This window comes from Schistocerca cancellata, chromosome 9, assembly GCF_023864275.1.
Source record: "Schistocerca cancellata isolate TAMUIC-IGC-003103 chromosome 9, iqSchCanc2.1, whole genome shotgun sequence".
NCBI lineage: Eukaryota > Metazoa > Arthropoda > Insecta > Orthoptera > Acrididae > Schistocerca > Schistocerca cancellata.
This window is the reverse complement of record NC_064634.1, coordinates 59,771,138-59,787,681: the sequence shown is the minus strand read 5'-3', so window position 1 is coordinate 59,787,681 and position 16,544 is coordinate 59,771,138. Positions and strand designations below refer to the sequence as shown.

General features: G+C 43.7%; 1 protein-coding gene across 4 annotated transcripts in view; it reads right to left on the bottom strand.

Moving 5' to 3' along the window:
- Positions 1 to 16,544, bottom strand: part of LOC126100793 (fatty acyl-CoA reductase wat-like) — a 253,262-nt gene that overhangs the window by 25,731 nt on the left and 210,987 nt on the right. For 3 of the 4 annotated variants that reach the window (XM_049911417.1, XM_049911416.1, XM_049911415.1), the window contains 2 exons: positions 10,106 to 10,298; positions 3,149 to 3,400 (listed from right to left, as the gene is read on the bottom strand). In XM_049911417.1, coding sequence (XP_049767374.1) covers positions 3,149 to 3,400; positions 10,106 to 10,298 — 445 coding nt within the window. The remainder of the gene's footprint in view (positions 1 to 3,148; positions 3,401 to 10,105; positions 10,299 to 16,544) is intronic. The other variant, XM_049911418.1, reaches the window with a different exon arrangement.

Sequence of the window (16,544 nt, the reverse complement as noted above, 5' to 3'; positions counted from 1 at the left end):
CGTTAGTGATTACAAGCAGTACTGCAGAGAAAAAACTGCGGTTGCGCTACACTCCGAAGGGGTCACATGACGTTCAGCGGGGCTGCAACCCCACGATATCATCAGAGTAGGGTTGAAACGTCCAAGGGTTGGCATCAGTGTCGTCCTGTTGCACATCGCGCTGCGAACTGTTGTTTTCGAGCGGGAAATGTATGGCAATCGATGCCCCAAAGGCAGGGGTGGTTTCACTGATTCCATTTACGACATCTCCTGAGTAGCGGTGTGTTTTGAATGTCTTCCTCGGCTACCCATAGTAACTCTGGACGATTTCAGCTCTGGGTATCGACGTTCTGACCTCCATCGTAGAGGCGTGAAAAGGAGGGGTGAAACGTGGGTAAGAGCTGGAGTGGCATAGGATAAATTTTTTGTGACATCATTAACCCATCTTACATCACATACGAACTTCTGAGCTGTGTCCTCTTTTCTTGTACGCGTCGACACCTTGCCGTTCGAGATGAAGCTGAACCCGAGGGTGACGTGGCAGTGCGCCACACTTTTGCACGGTTATAGAGGAACGTTGTGTGCATCTTTAAGCCAAAATTCAAACTTATGCGTCTCAGTGGAATACAATAACGTGGTTTAGAAAAAGTAATCCTTTTGTTTTGTAGCGCAGTGTAGACAGCCAACAGCAGCGTACTGGACAGGTAGAAAGTGTATTGAAATAGATGGAGGAGAGCTACAAGCAACAAAAGGGAACTGTAGGGAAGGTAGTGGACCACGTGTAAAACCTTGAAACTGAGCAACACATCTGCGTACAACGAGTGGAATGCAACTTGGGTCAAAGCAGCTGAATACTCAAAGAAAAAACCTCATAAAAAAGTTTCTAGCGGTTGTGACTGTTCTCCAAGAGAAATGTTTTCAAAAATTGCTAATTATTGCGTTACATGTAGATGTTTGGAAGCCTTGGACCAAAAACGTGAACTTTTTCCGGGATTGATGCTGAACCGGTTAGTGAACAGAAAACAGTGATTCTTCGTTCACTAAAGAATTAGACAACTGTAGAAGGAAGAAGAAAGTATTACGTCATGTTTGTACTGACTTCAAAAAAGTGGAAAAAACGAAACTGTCCCAACATTCACAAAAATGCTGTGATCTAGATGTCCACGTCTGTTACCTGTTCAACTTATGTAATACTATTTTATATGACTATGTGGAAATATTGTCTTGTAAAATATTTGTATTTCTCCTCGTAATGCTTGTCTATCTGTCGATTCATAATCTAATTCTACCTTAATTATTTCTGTGTACTGCGAGACAACCACCAAAGGCTGTTCACCAGTGTAGTACAGAATAATACCATTCAGGTGTCTCAGGGTCCGACACAGCTATGGAAAATATAAGAAGGTCTTATTACTAGTCCTACAATTTTGATTTTCATGCAGCAGTTACTACTATTAAAACTTATGTAACAAGTACTTAGACTAATACTTCTACTATGGCGGCTTATGATAGTGTTACGTTTTCCGATCCTCAGAGCACAGTTAAGTAATATATTATCTAGTGTAGCGCCATTTAATTTCTCCTCCTTGTTGTCTGAGAAGGCCACACACATTTTTCTATTGTTTTTCTAAACATTCTGAACCACATCGGCCTTGACGCTGGATCCAGCAACATCAAGGTGTCTTCACATCGTATGGCGATGGATCAGAGCGCATCACATATGTCATTGCTTCTTCTCAGGTACTGTTTTGCACACTACCTTTCGCTGTTCCCACTGTTAGTGAGCCAAGTGACTGTAGGGCTACCGGGCGTCATTCTCGATTTGACAAGTCTGGTAAAAAAGACAGACAATTGTTTGTTTCTTAAACAACACACCTTACTTCTCGACATAGTTTCCTTAGAGGGATATGCACTTGGTCCAGCGATCCTACAGATTTTTCATACTGTTGGAAGAATGGGCTCTGTCAAAGACTGAAAAATACTCATTGACTGAAACTATCACCTCCCAGCAAGCCAACATTTCAAGTTAGGGAATAGGAAGAAGGCACATGGGGTAAAGGCTGGTGAAAAGAGTGGATGAGGAGCCAGCCCAGTTCATACACTTTCCCCATTTTTATCGCTGATACGTGGGATGGTGCATTGTCCTGGTGAAAGAACACTTTTTTGAATGCCATCCTTGGTCTTCTTTCAGGCAACGCAAGTTTCAAACGATCCAAAAATGAAACGTAATAGGATCCAGTTACGGTTCTACCTTTTTCCAAGTAATCTGTGAGGATTATTCCTTGAGAATCCTAAAAACACTGGCTATCACTTCACCAGCTGACAAAATGGTCTTTGCATTTTCACCAGCCTTTGCCCATGTTTTGACTGCCATTTTGATTCTTGTGTGTAATGATGGATCTCGGTTTCTTAAACAGTCACAAATCGGCGCAAAAAGTCTTGCGGACTGCCAGTAACCATCTCTAGATGTTGTGCTGAAAAGTTGTGCCAGATGCACTTCCGATTGAACGTGAACAGTCACGACACCCACCTCGCACACAACTTCATCATAGTGAATTCTCCTTGCTGGATATTACACACTCGCTCAGTTGAGATGCCTACTCTTTCACAAATCTCACGAATTTTTATTCGGCCGCCTTGCAGTACCATATCATGGATTTTGTCAATCGTTTCCTTTGTGGAGACCACAATTGCGTGGCTGAAGCGCGCTCCGTATTTGGCGCTTATCTAACCGCGTTTAAATTTAATAATCAGAAAATAAATCTACACAGTGGTCGAATCTCTCAAGTGAAACTGTTTAATAACAGTACTAAAGTCTGTTTTCACCATTATAAATCACAGTCGGCACACTCACCAATTGAGACATATGTCAACAGTGAACTATACACTATGCATTGTTGAATTTCATCATAACATCTTTGGAATGATCAAACTTGCCAACAGGAAGGCACGACAAAAATGTTCATTTCTTTCATGGAAATTTACCAGTCTTATCAAACCATTCAGCATTCTCAACCTCTAAGTTCGTCTTCCAACAGTACTCGTCTTGGCTGTTGTGTCTGTCGACTACAGTTACTCCTTGCCATTTCAGAGACAGCATAGACTAGAAGATTTAGAGTAGCTAAGTCCTCTTTGGAATGTGTTGCTACTTTACAATTTGGATACTCACATGGGCTTCTTACCGACGAGCAGGAGGGCAGTGTCGACGATCATGGCAGGCACCAGGTGCAGCATGGTCTTCCAGAAGAGGAACAGGAACCGGTTGGCGACCAGCATCAGCGAGACGTACCACACGGCGTGCACTGTGGGGATCTTCATGCCGTGCCGCATGAAGCTGGCGCGGTACTCGTACCACGTGAGCGGGCAGTCGGCTGACGACACATGGTGGTACACCGGTTGCTCACCCTCGTTCTTGTTCCTACTGCAGAGAGCGCTGGTTACTCACACAGGCATCCTTGGTGGGGGGAATGGGGAACTAGCGCTAGAAGCGGGCTAGTCCCACTACTGAACAGCACAGAGCAGTGGGAAGGAGTGAGAAAAAACAACAGTGCGAGGCAAACATTAAAGAGGTATACAGTGTGGTCCACAGATGTGGAACCCACCTTCTAAAGCAAAAAAAGGGATCAACAGAAATTGAAAATCAAGAATGGAGAAAAATAATGACAGAAAACTTAAGATTCGCGATTATCAAAAGGGCAGAGGGCCACGTGACACGTAAACAATTACACAAGAAAAGCAATGATTATAAATACTAGACGTTGTCAGCTGGAGAGCGATCATGAATTTAGTGTAAAGAAAGCTTCCGCTATGAGGTTTTTATTGCCCTGATCACATTTAGGTACACTGGATTACTAGTTTCGGCAGGCCTAAGCTGCCGTCATCAGATTCTCACTGTACAGGTTATGAAATCATGCTGTGCGATAAATCGCGGTTCTAGGCGCTTCAGTCTGGAACCGCGCGACCGCTACGGTCGCAGGTTCGAATCCTGCCTCGGGCACGGACGTGTGTGATGTCCTTAGGTTAGTTAGGTTTAAGTAGTTCTAAGTTCTAGAGGACTGATGACCTCAGATGTCAAGTCCAGTAGTTCTCAGAGCCATTTTTGATAAATCGCACGTTTGTTTCTGTACCGTCGTAACGAACTCTTGAGGAAATATAACTCTCTCCTCATGACACCACAGAGTCATAGATGTGTGGGATATTAATAAGTGCCGCATGTGTCTGCGTTGACTACCGGCTACACACTGTTAAATAACGAACGTGCCCTTAATCGCACAGCGTAATTTCATAATCTGTATACTGATGGTCTGAAACTGGCAGGTTAGTCCTGCCGAAACTAATAATCCACTGTACGAACATGTTATCAGGGCAATAAAAACTTCACATCTGAAGCTTTATTTGGATTAAAAACAATGCTGTCTCCCGTTTGGCCATAGTTTTATTCATTCTTGAGTTATATCGAATTTTTGCAGAATGACACAAATACTCGTGATAACACATTAAGGCTAAGGGATGTGTCAGACACATTCTAAGGTTTTGAAAAAAATCATTCTGATTATTAGAACACGTCGTTATGAATCACTAAAATACTAAAATTGGTTCGACCGAATCTGCAGCGGTCCTTTTCAGGGCGGCTACCCACTGGATTCTGATGGTCTTCCTCTGAATACTGTCTTATGTTGGTTGTCAGGTGGCTATCGACTTTACATTCTGGGATGCCACTGGACAATCAAAGATTGCTATGGAGGGAGCGATGTTGCCTATGACACGCTGACAGGAATAGTGAGTCGGCAGCTTGTATCCAGCTGGAGTGATGTTTTGCAGCGAGAGGTTGATGCCCCTCGGCAGTTTTCTTGTGGCTCCTTGTATACAGTGTAAAATCCAGGTCATATGGAGCCGCCCAGCTGGAGAACACAGGCGGCCCGATGGACTGGTGTAGCCGGCAACCAGCCCATCGGTAATTCGTAACGACTCTGCTTGTAACCATCCTGCTTTTAACCATCCTCCCCGCTCATGCTGTTTGGGCGTTCACTTATTTCGATAGCTTAGGCGAGGTTCTTGAAAATTAAAAGTTAGGCCACAGTCCTGGTGGTGTTGAGTCCTAGTTGATTTGTTGTATTACCCAGTAGTATGCAGCGTTCATGTTCTGACACCCCAGGGATAAGCGGTCCCTTGGTTTCACCACCATAGACATATCTGCATTCACATCTCTGTTCGTAGATGCCTGTCGTGTGGAGAGCATCTACTGAATCTTTTGTGGGCTACAAGAAATCTCGGATCTTGAGGCCACTCTGGAATATTGGTTTAATTCCTCCGTGACGGAGCACCTTGCCTACACAGTTACTGACTGTTCATTTGTCTGTTTTATCTTGACTGTACCTCATAGCTCGCTGTATGTTCTTGTTGCTACACCCATTCGTAAGGCAAGTTGTTCCGATATCGTTCATTTTATGTTGGACGTTGTCAGTGTTACTAATCCGGTGAGATCGGGCTGTACTGGATGGTAGTGTGACTCTGCATGCAGATATCTGTTAGTGTGCATCAGTATTCTGTACACATTATGTCCAAGTTCGTCCTTACACGTTCTGTACACTTCTCTATCCAGAAAAAGAATCGCATTATTACTATCTATTTCTAGTGCGAAGTGTGTGGTTTTATGAGAGATGTTGAGGTGCAGAAGAAATACACTTGGTTCTGCTTCCCCATATGGCCATATGACGAACGTGTCGTCCATGTACCTCAGCCAGCAGTTTGCCTGCAGCGGTTCAGAACTTATACCCAAACCTCCGCATGTCAGACAGTCAGATCGGTACTAACCGTTGTACATCGACGGAGTATCAACCAAATCTCCGAAATAGTTTGTGCTATGTGCTGTCGTCCAGAAGGACGTGCGTGAGTACTTGTGATCACCTCCCCGTTCATGCTGTTAGGGTTTTAAATACTTAGATAGCTTCTCTTATTTTCCGCTGTTTGTAACAACAACGACGTTGTACCATTGTACATATAAATAATATTTTTTTCATCTGATTTTTCGATAAACTAGTGTAATTGATGTTCTGATTTCATTCCTTTTTTGTTTCATGCCATTGTGTTAAGAAAACTGTAAACAAGTTTCAGTGTGAACATTAATATTTATGTCAAATGTCAAGCACTATTGTAATAGAATTGAAATGTAACAAATGTTGAAATTGTAAGATGTTTAAAATTGTGACTGTGGATCTGGTCCATACGTAGGCAATGTGTTAGGATATGTAGAATGCAAAACCTAAGGTGAATACCCGGTCTGTCAGGGAGCGGTAAAAGGTGGATGGCAGGCGGGCGCGGGAAAATGCGCACGGGCACTGCACGGCACAACGGGCTCAGTAGTACACTCCTGGAAATTGAAATAAGAACACCGTGAATTCATTGACCCAGGAAGGGGAAACTTTATTGACACATTCCTGGGGTCAGATACATCACATGATCACACTGACAGAACCACAGGCACATAGACAAAGGCAACAGAGCATGCACAATGTTGGCACTAGTACAGTGTATATCCACCTTTCGCAGCAATGCAGGCTGCTATTCTCCCATGCAGACGATCGTAGAGATGCTGGATGTAGTCCTGTGGAACGGCTTGCCATGCCATTTCCACCTGGCGCCTCAGTTGGACCAGCGTTCGTGCTGGACGTGCAGACCGCGTGAGACGACACTTCATCCAGTCCCAAACATGCTCAATGGGGGACAGATCCGGAGATCTTGCTGGCCAGGGTAGTTGACTTACACCTTCTAGAGCACGTTGGGTGGCACGGGATACATGCGGACGTGCATTGTCCTGTTGGAACAGCAAGTTTCCTTGCCGGTCTAGGAATGGTAGAACGATGGGTTCGATGACGGTTTGGATGTACCGTGCACTATTCAGTGTCCCCTCGACGATCACCAGTGGTGTACGGCCAGTGTAGGAGATCGCTCCCCACACCACGATGCCGGGTGTTGGCCCTGTGTGCCTCGGTCGTATGCATTCCTGATTGTGGCGCTCACCTGCACGGCGCCAAACACGCATACGACCATCATTGGCACCAAGGCAGAAGCGACTCTCATCGCTGAAGACGACACGTCTCCATTCGTCCCTCCATTCACGCCTGTCGCGACACCACTGGAGGCGGGCTGCACGATGTTGGGGCGTGAGCGGAAGACGGCCTAACGGTGTGCGGGACCGTAGCCCAGCTTCATGGAGACGGTTGCGAATGGTCCTCGCCGATACCCCAGGAGCAACAGTGTCCCTAATTTGCTGGGAAGTGGCGGTGCGGTCCCCTACGGCACTGCGTAGGATCCTACGGTCTTGGCGTGCATCCGTGCGTCGCTGCGGTCCGGTCCCAGGTCGACGGGCACGTGCACCTTCCGCCGACCACTGGCGACAATATCGATGTACTGTGGAGACCTCACGCCCCACGTGTTGAGCAATTCGGCGGTACGTCCACCCGGTCTCCCGCATGCCCACTATACGCACATGCGGTTCACGTCCACGCTGTCGCGGCATGCTACCAGTGTTAAAGACTGCGATGGAGCTCCGTATGCCACGGCAAACTGGCTGACACTGACGGCGGCGGTGCACAAACGCTGCGCAGCTAGCGCCATCCGACGGCCAACACCGCGGTTCCTGGTGTGTCCGCTGTGCCGTGCGTGTGATCATTGCTTGTACAGCCCTCTCGCAGTGTCCGGAGCAAGTATGGTGGGTCTGACACACCGGTGTCAATGTGTTCTTTTTTCCATTTCCAGGAGTGTAGTAGTTGGAGTTTGGCACTGGTTTGAGCAACACCTTCTGGCGCGAGGAGGCTCTCCTGGAAAGCATAGCTTCACTGAGCCTCGGGTATGCCGTTCCAACGCCCACACAGCATGGCAAGATTCCATAGGCACTAAATGGAAAAGTATTGCGACGCTAAGAAGAATTAAAGTGCCGATACGTCAAGAGCCATAGCTGTGGTTGTATGTGTGCTCTGTGCCTCGTCATCTCGCCGCCCGCCAACCGCCGCATCGATACTAGCAGGTTGAAACTTTTAGTACTGTATTCGTATGGACCAGAGAGTGAACTGTGCAATAATAACCTAAATTTTACCAGAACTTTCCCGTCATTTAATTATCCTCACAACTAGCCTAGACAGGGTCCTTTGCAAAATGCAGTCCGAGTGTCCCGAAATGAAAATTAAAATTAAATAATAATAATTATTTGCAGACTAGCTATGTTAGAATGGTGTTTAAAGAACTGTTTTGTTAATGAACCAGTAAATGAATAACGAAGGTCTAACGAAGTGGAAAGATAACTTTAATATTGATACAGTAATGAAGTTTAATTATCTCCAGACAGATATAAAGGTATTTAAATGAGCAGTAAATAAGATAAAAAGAGTAGTAACTCATATAATGGAAATCTTGAACGCATAATAATTTCAGTAATCATTTTTTTAATACAGTAATCGTAACAGTTTCAGGACCGCACACCCCCTTTTATTCATTTGAATTCTGAAGTGTTCTAAATTGATTTGACCAGCAAAAGTTAAAGTCAATATAAAAGCCAAAATTTATCAGTGTTTTATCTTTATGAAAATTGACATTTTGTGTGTGTCACGAAAGTGTTATTGCTAGGGTAACCTATGCCCGATTTTAATCAGATTAATAGACAGTATGAAGTTTTGTAGTATACATTACAGTGTAGTGTTATGTATTCATGGTTATTCCATATCAGTACAGAACGTGAAACTATCAGTTCAATAGATTTTCTGGTTCTAAAATTCTACTATATTATGCAGTGTTACTACTTGTTGTTTTGCATGAATATGTACCAACTTGTACAGGGAAGAAACTCAGTTAATGCCTAACTAGGCTGGCGACCGTATTATTATTAAATAGGTAGCATCTTCTGGTTTGCTTTTGGTCCATCCTGACGTGTCATTGCATTTCGGACTTGCTTGACGGATCATTGTTATTACAGAGTGGGTGTAAGTCTGATTTGCCACCATTCAGGTACACGCGGTCGATATCTATACGAAAATCCTTTCCCATAAGGTGAACCCCGCTGACTGACCATAGTACAGGCTTTAACGAGTATTGTGTGCCCCACGCGCACGTTACATGTTGTATCCACGGCTGACGAGAAGGCACGTGAAGTTCCTCAAAATTGAGTTCTACCACAGTCCTGGTGGTGTTCACCTATAGCCGTCTGATGTACTACCGTGGTATCGAGTGAAAACAATGTACGATGAGTTTAACACTAAAAAAGGTAAAGGCTGTTGGGTTGGCTAAAGAGCCAACACCGTGTTACTAGAGGAGGCCGAAATGCACGCGTTTTAGCTAACGCAGGCTGGCGTGAGGATGGAAGAACTATACTGACGTGAGGTCTGGAACATGACAAGATATTAAAATTCAGAAAGCGGACGTAGTAACTTTGATTCTTAACTTTAATCCATTAATGATGAACGACGCTCTTGACGGTACATGATTCACAATATCAATATCAATAGTAACTGAATATGGCGCCTTGCTAGGTCGTAGCAAATGACGTAGCTGAAGGCTATGCTAAACTGTCGTCTCGGCAAATGAGAGCGTATGTAGACAGTGAGCCATCGCTAGCAAAGTCGGCTGTACAACTGGGGCGAGTGCTAGGGAGTCTCTCTAGACTAGACCTTCCGTGTGGCGGCGCTCGGTCTCCACTCACTGACAGTGGCGACACGCGTGTCCGACGTATACTCACGGACCGCGGCCGATTTAAAGGCTACCACCTAGCAAGTGTGGTGTCTGCCGGTGACACCACAAAGGCAAAATGCAATAACGCGAGGTTCGTAGAACTGGCATGCTTCGATCCTCGTTTTCTCGTAATTTCTTCAGTTCCTTACAGTTCTGACGCTTAACCTTCGGTACACGCGAATGGCAGCGAACGGTTGCAAATGGAAATTCCGTGCCAGATTAAAATCGCATATCGTGTAGAGACTCGAACCCGTTCCCACAGAACTACAGACATCAGTGCCTCTCTCCCACTCCTTCGCTCGTATTCGTGGCCATTCGCTCAGCGTAATTCTGAAGGTGGTTCGATTAGCTCGTAGGTTAAAGGCTTTACCGCAAAGCGCTGGGCAGGCGGCGTGGTTTCGCCTACCGGTTGGCTGCGAGGTCCCAGGCGGCGGCGATGGCCAGGTTGACGCTCATGTCGCAGGGCACGATGTTGGCCATGGCGCGCGAGTCGCACTGCATGACCCGCAGGAGGCCCGTCGCCGCGCCCACCGACACCCCGGTGGGGCCGTACAGGTTGTCGATCCAGCCCGGGTACGGCTCCGTGTGCGTCGAGGACACTGCAACACCGCCGCACCTGCGCTACACCTTACTGCCCTTGTAACGGAACATATTAAAGGCTTTACTGTACCGAAGTATGCGATACCCTCCAAATTCAACCAGTTTAACGAGTATTTATGATTATAGAAAAGTTATTGTGTATGTTAACAATGATTGCATACCATGTCTCCATAAACAGTCAACCCATTAAATTATACTGAATAACTGACCCACACAAAAGTATATATCACTTGATCACTGATACAGCAAATGTCATCATGTAAAAACACTAAGTTCATCTTAAATAATTAATATGAAGTACGAGAAATAGTGGCCAACTTAGGTATTTTGGATCTCCTTAAATAAAATTCACCCAGTGAAACCTATTTGTTCATTAGGAGCGGTTTCACTCAGTATTCACGAAATCAATCCTATTTTAGACGAAAACCAATGTAATTCTTAATAATTCATGTTATTTACTTATTTATGCAAATTAGAGAAGTCAATTGACAAACTTCTAAAAAACGGCCTTTTTGTAACAAAGAATTATTCTGTCAAGTCAACAAATCTGTCTGTCATTTTAATAACATGTTAAATTATGTCACTCGATGCAAATTAATAACTTTTCTGCACAAATTATGATAACAGATGTACATGTGACTTATAAACTACATCTCTTTTTAGTAGTTCTTTGACAATGTTATAAATACGAGCAGCAAGAAGGGTCGGGAGGCAGTCGGAATGTCACTTTGGTAAAGTGTGTTTGTGTGTTATTGTTTGAGGTGGATAAACAATGCAAAGAACGTGTAACAGAAGTACTACTTGGTGTTGAGTCATGGTCTTTGGTGGACAGTGGAATTAAGATGGCCACCAGAGTAATAAATATTTGAAGTTTACATATTTGTTGGTTTCGCTCGTTCTTTATCATCAAAAGCACATGTTTTCTAAGGATCTTCCAAACATATTTGTTTCAAACTTTCAGTAAATGTTACACAGTACCTTCTGCATAATTTAACACAGCCTTTTTCCAAAAAACTGTATATTTTTGAATATATAAATAAAAAATTGCAAAAAAAAGTTGTGAATTTTCATTACAATTGAAAAAAAAAATCATCTTTAATAACTGAACTGAAATTTTGTGAAATCCCTGTGTTAAGTTGTAGCCCATATTCCAATAAATAATCTGTAAAAAGTTGAACTTCCTACCTCAAATGCTTTGTGAGGAAAGATGTAATTTATAAGCGTTATTTTAACATTGCAAGTATAGGGCGTTCCGGAGCCCCTTAAGAGCTCCTAGACTGGGTGTGTAGTGTTTCGTTAATGTTATAAAACTTTAGCATGGAGTGTTCACTTTCTAACGAATATGTAATTGACTGGTGCTTTGCAAATCCAATGACGCACTCTGTCTGAAACGTGAGCACTTGATTGGGAGACTTCAGACTTCGCTTCACGCATCAGAAATCTGAGTAAATGTGGTGAGAGAACTCGGCGTCGGCGAGCCGGCTGCAAGAATGGACGCCCTCATATCGCTCTGCTGTTAGGGTGGGCACATTTCAGAAAGTAGTACTTTCGCAAGCGTCTGCAGCATCATCACGAATCAATTCGAAATGTTAGTTGCATGTGTAATTCTTTCTTTCTTTTGGTGGGCATAGGCAATCACTGCGTGATAATCGCGGAGTTAGCTAGCCCTAAATCTTAATTATCCAATCTCTGCTGAGGTATTCTTGCATTAGCTCTATAGTGGTCCACGTTAACTGTCACTGGTTTCCTCGTTCTCTGCACTGCTTTTGATCAACCGATACACTAACAGCTGCACATGTTTCAAATTTAATTGTTTATATGCAGCTGCTGCGAAAATGGCCACTACAAGAAACGTGACAATAATAGTTTGTTATTCGTGTATGCCAGCAGAGAATGTTGCAATAAATAGGGGTAAACGTAGACCACGATCACTATTTCATTTCCTAGTTAGATGAACACCAGGTTTGTTATCTTCTGTGAGTTACAGCACACATCTCTCATGTTGTCTGGGGCCACCCCCCTCCGTTGTTAATTATCTGTTGCACGACGTCTTTTTCGTTAAATGCTTCTGTGTCCATGGATAGTGATCAGACTACAGGCGCGGTCAACCAGTGCTGATCGTTGAAGGTGCATCCGTAACCTCAGCTGAAGCATTGCTCATAAATATGCAAACAGATCCACTACTGTTCGATACACTATTGGCGACAAGTCACTAGGAGTAGCAGCTACCGTAAAACGTCGAAGAGTAGCTTGAGCTACTTAAAGTTGAACGGTCACCTCAAACAGATAGCAGGAGAAACTGATGACAGGTTGAAATTCATTAGGAGAACCGTAAAGAAATGACATATTTATTTATTTATCGTTTTGCACAAACACTTCATCATGTCTGTATTACTTCACGGCCCACAACATTAATGTGACCACCAGCCTAAAGCCTCAACAACCACCTTTTGCAGTGCAGACCTACAGGAAGAGATTGATTGAGGTTGACAGGGACGTGGAGCCATGACAACTCCACTTCCATGGGCAGCTGCGCTACGTTTCTCAGTTGAGGTTCCACGGTGCGAACCGTCCGATCGAAGTGGTCACACAGATTCTCAACTGGGTTTAAATCCGGGAAGTTCGTTGGCCAGGAGAATGCGCTAAACTCGTTCTGATGCTCTTCGAACGACGTCCGTGGACTGAGGGCTGTGTGACATGTTGCATTGTCCTGCTGATAGATGCTATCATGCCGAAGAAAAAACTACCTACATGTAGGGGTGGACGTGGTCCGCAACGATAGATGCATACTTGTGTTGCTCCATTGTGCCTTATAGAATGAGGAGATCAACCAGGGATTGCCACAATTACGTTCTGCACACCACAACACTCCATCTTCCGCCTGAGCTCTTCCTACGGTTGTTGCAGGGCCGAACACACCAATGGCCATATGTCCGATGGAGTGTAAAACGTTATTGATCTGAAAATGCCACCTGTCGCTACTTAATGGACGTGTAGTTGTGGTACTGGCATGCAAATTCCAGCCTTTGTCGCCGACGAGCAGCAGTCAAGGTGGGTGCATGAACCAGGTGTATGAGGCGGAGGCCCTCGCACAGCAACGTTTTCTGAACGGTTGTTGAGGAGATACTGTTGGTAGTCTCATGGTTCACCTGAGTGGTCAGTTGCTCAACAGTTGCCCGTCTATTCGCCCTTATACAGCTCCGCAGTCGTCATTCGGCCCTGTTATCTATGGCCCTTGGTGTGCCACAGTTGCCTAGGCGTTTTTGTTTTGTGTAGCGTCATTTTGCAGTGCACAGTGTACCTTAACCAGTGTGGCATGTGAACCTTTAGAAAGTAAGATGCTTCGGAAGCGATCCCTTCCTTGGCCTGAAAACCAATAGTCATGCCTTATGGGGAGGTTTACTTTCTTTGGTCCGAAAAAAGCATGTTCTTTGAGAATTTGTTCTCGGGATGTGTTATAGATATCAATGTCCAATTTGGTCAAAATATTTATTGATATTTCCTCTACAAACTGGAATTTTTTTTTGACCGGAAATGTCGAAAAGCAAAGGCGGAAGTGCCGTGGGAACGAAACAAAAATTCGATGTAGACCTCCACGTGCAGTATGTCACAGTTCAGCCGGCTGGTCTGAAATCAAAATTGAGTTGACGTTAGCGTAGTATATATCTTTAAGAGTTGTACCTCGCTTAAGTTATTTGGACCAAAGGAACAAAATGGCAGCCATTTAAAAAAAATAGGATTTTTACATCGATTTTTCCTCTTCGACGGCCAAGTAAAAATATTTATAGTTGATGGATCGGAATAAAAGTGGTACACCCCTAGACAATTTAGTTAGCGTCGTCGGAAACAAATAATATTGCCAATCGGTTCAGTAGATTTGAAGTTACCATACCGCGCGATAAAAAAAAAAAAGCGTCATTTCAGGAAAAACGCGTTTGAAGTTTTGACTACATATAAATGCAATATTATACAACTTCCGTTCAATCTGCTATTCCGGGTCCATAAACTAGTCCTTCCTCTGCCTCACAGAGGGCGTTCTGGTCGATCTGGGCCATCCTGCACTGCTCCAGAGCCGCTCTTACGGCCGGTGACAAGCGGTTTTCGGCCGTTTGAATCCGGTGGTCGTCCGAATGCTTAGCGAACTGCGTCAATTAGACTCCCAGGGTGATGTCCATCGTTGTCATAGTCTTCAGAATTGCTGAATACCATTCGTTGAAGCTGCTCACTGCCAGGAAATTCGCAATCTCCACAGTCTTCGCACCAGAATGCAAATGCTTGGGGGCTAAACTTGGGCGTTCAAACTTTCATTTGAATTTTGTGTGTTTCCTCCCGAGCACCGGTACAATAACTCGTTCTCCGAAAGAAAAAAAACTGGTGCGTCAAAAAGGCCGATTTCAGGCAGGTGCATTTTTTTTTGTTCAGCCGCGAATAACAAACATTTCCGTTCCGTATTCGGAAAAACCGTTTCAGGGGTGGATTCTAAACTCTTTTATGGGTCCAAAAATGCAATTCAAAAAACTCGATTTTTTAACAAAAGCCAGGAAGTCGAATAAATGGCTCCTTTTCCGCAAAACGCAGCAACTGCGTTTGGTGTGAGGACGGAACATTGACAGCTGTATACATGAGGTTTATAATGAGGAAAAAAATTGTTGCAGCTAATACACAGCAAAGATTAATGTACTCAACTGTAGCCAGAGGGTCTGAAAGGGATAAACAAGGCTCACGGTCAAAGAGGAAGGGAAAAAGGACACGAACGGAGAGGGAAGGAGGAAATAGACGTAGAGAGAGAGAGGGAAGAGAGAGTGGAGAAGGAGGTGAAGAGAGATGGGGGGGGGGGAGGGGAGGAGATGGACATAGGAACTACATCCACATCCCTTATTTATTCAGTAACTGAAAAGCACTGCCGGGTTCACAAGTATGATAAACTTGACACGTAAATCATTGAACGTAATCTGTAAAATGAGAGAATAAACAGGAATAATAAAGTGAACAATAAGACGAGCAATTGAAGGAAAATTAAAATTGGGAAAAAAATTGAGCATTAAAATGAACAATAAAATAAATAGCTAATAAAAAGAACAATTGGATGAACAATGAAATGAAAAGTAAATTTATACTAAAAAAGTTGACTGGATTAACGGAAGATGGCCAGCGAGTGGTTTAGAAAACACTTGTTCTAACGATTCTTGAGTGTTGTTCATCAAATAAGAGTAATATTAAAGAAGTTCCATCGAAGAGCGGCGCGTTTCGTCACGGGATCGTTTACTCAGAGCAAAAGTGTTACGTGGCTGCTCAATGCCAGATTTTCATGAAAATTAGTTCTTCAAACAAAATTTGTACTCAGCGTTTAAAAATTAATAGGAGTGAAGATTGACGCATTGCTATCCTGAATCCATGAATTCACGAGATACTGATACAACAGTAAGGAAAGTCAAACAAAGCGAGATGCAAAAATATACAAAGCAGAACTGAAAATATTCACTAAACACGATGTTCCACTTTATGCAAAACTATCGCACGTGGATGGATGTTACCTTCTTTAATAAATGACAAGTTGCAGTAACACTTTCGGAAATCAGGCCCTCAACCAGCACACACATCTGCCTCAGCCAACGCTCGACAACCAAGCCTACCCTTTACGGTGACTGACTACTTGACAATATAAACTTCGGAATCCAGAGAGTCTCCTTTTTACATCTACTCAGGAAAAGTGTTTACGCTGCCCAGTATCACAGTCAAAACCGCCATTTCTCATAATGTAATAATCTTTCATATACAATAATATTGTACTGTTATTCAGTGCAACTGCGACAAACCATAATTGACCTCTCAATCAAACTGTCTGTAATTGTAAATACTCTAAATATTCATAACGTTTGTCAATATGTTCCACGCGTTCCTTGCCTGTAAAACGCGAGAAAAAACCGATGTAACTAAAATGTTCTTGTGTATCTATGTGGACAAAATATTCTGTGATGCGTTGTAATTAAACAACTGACTACATATTCCTGACATGTGGCTGGTGGGAGCAGCGACCGAATCGATTACGAAAATTTTTTTTATCGTATATTGTCAAATGCTTAACGTTTTCGGCAACAAGTACCATCATAGGTCCTTTCCATGGTTCAAAATCAATCTCTCTTACCCCGGTAATTGTGTTGGTACGAACCGATTGTTAATTCAAAAAAACATACACGCTACTTTGGACTAAAGCAAACGAAATTTCTAAATAACAAACAATATAA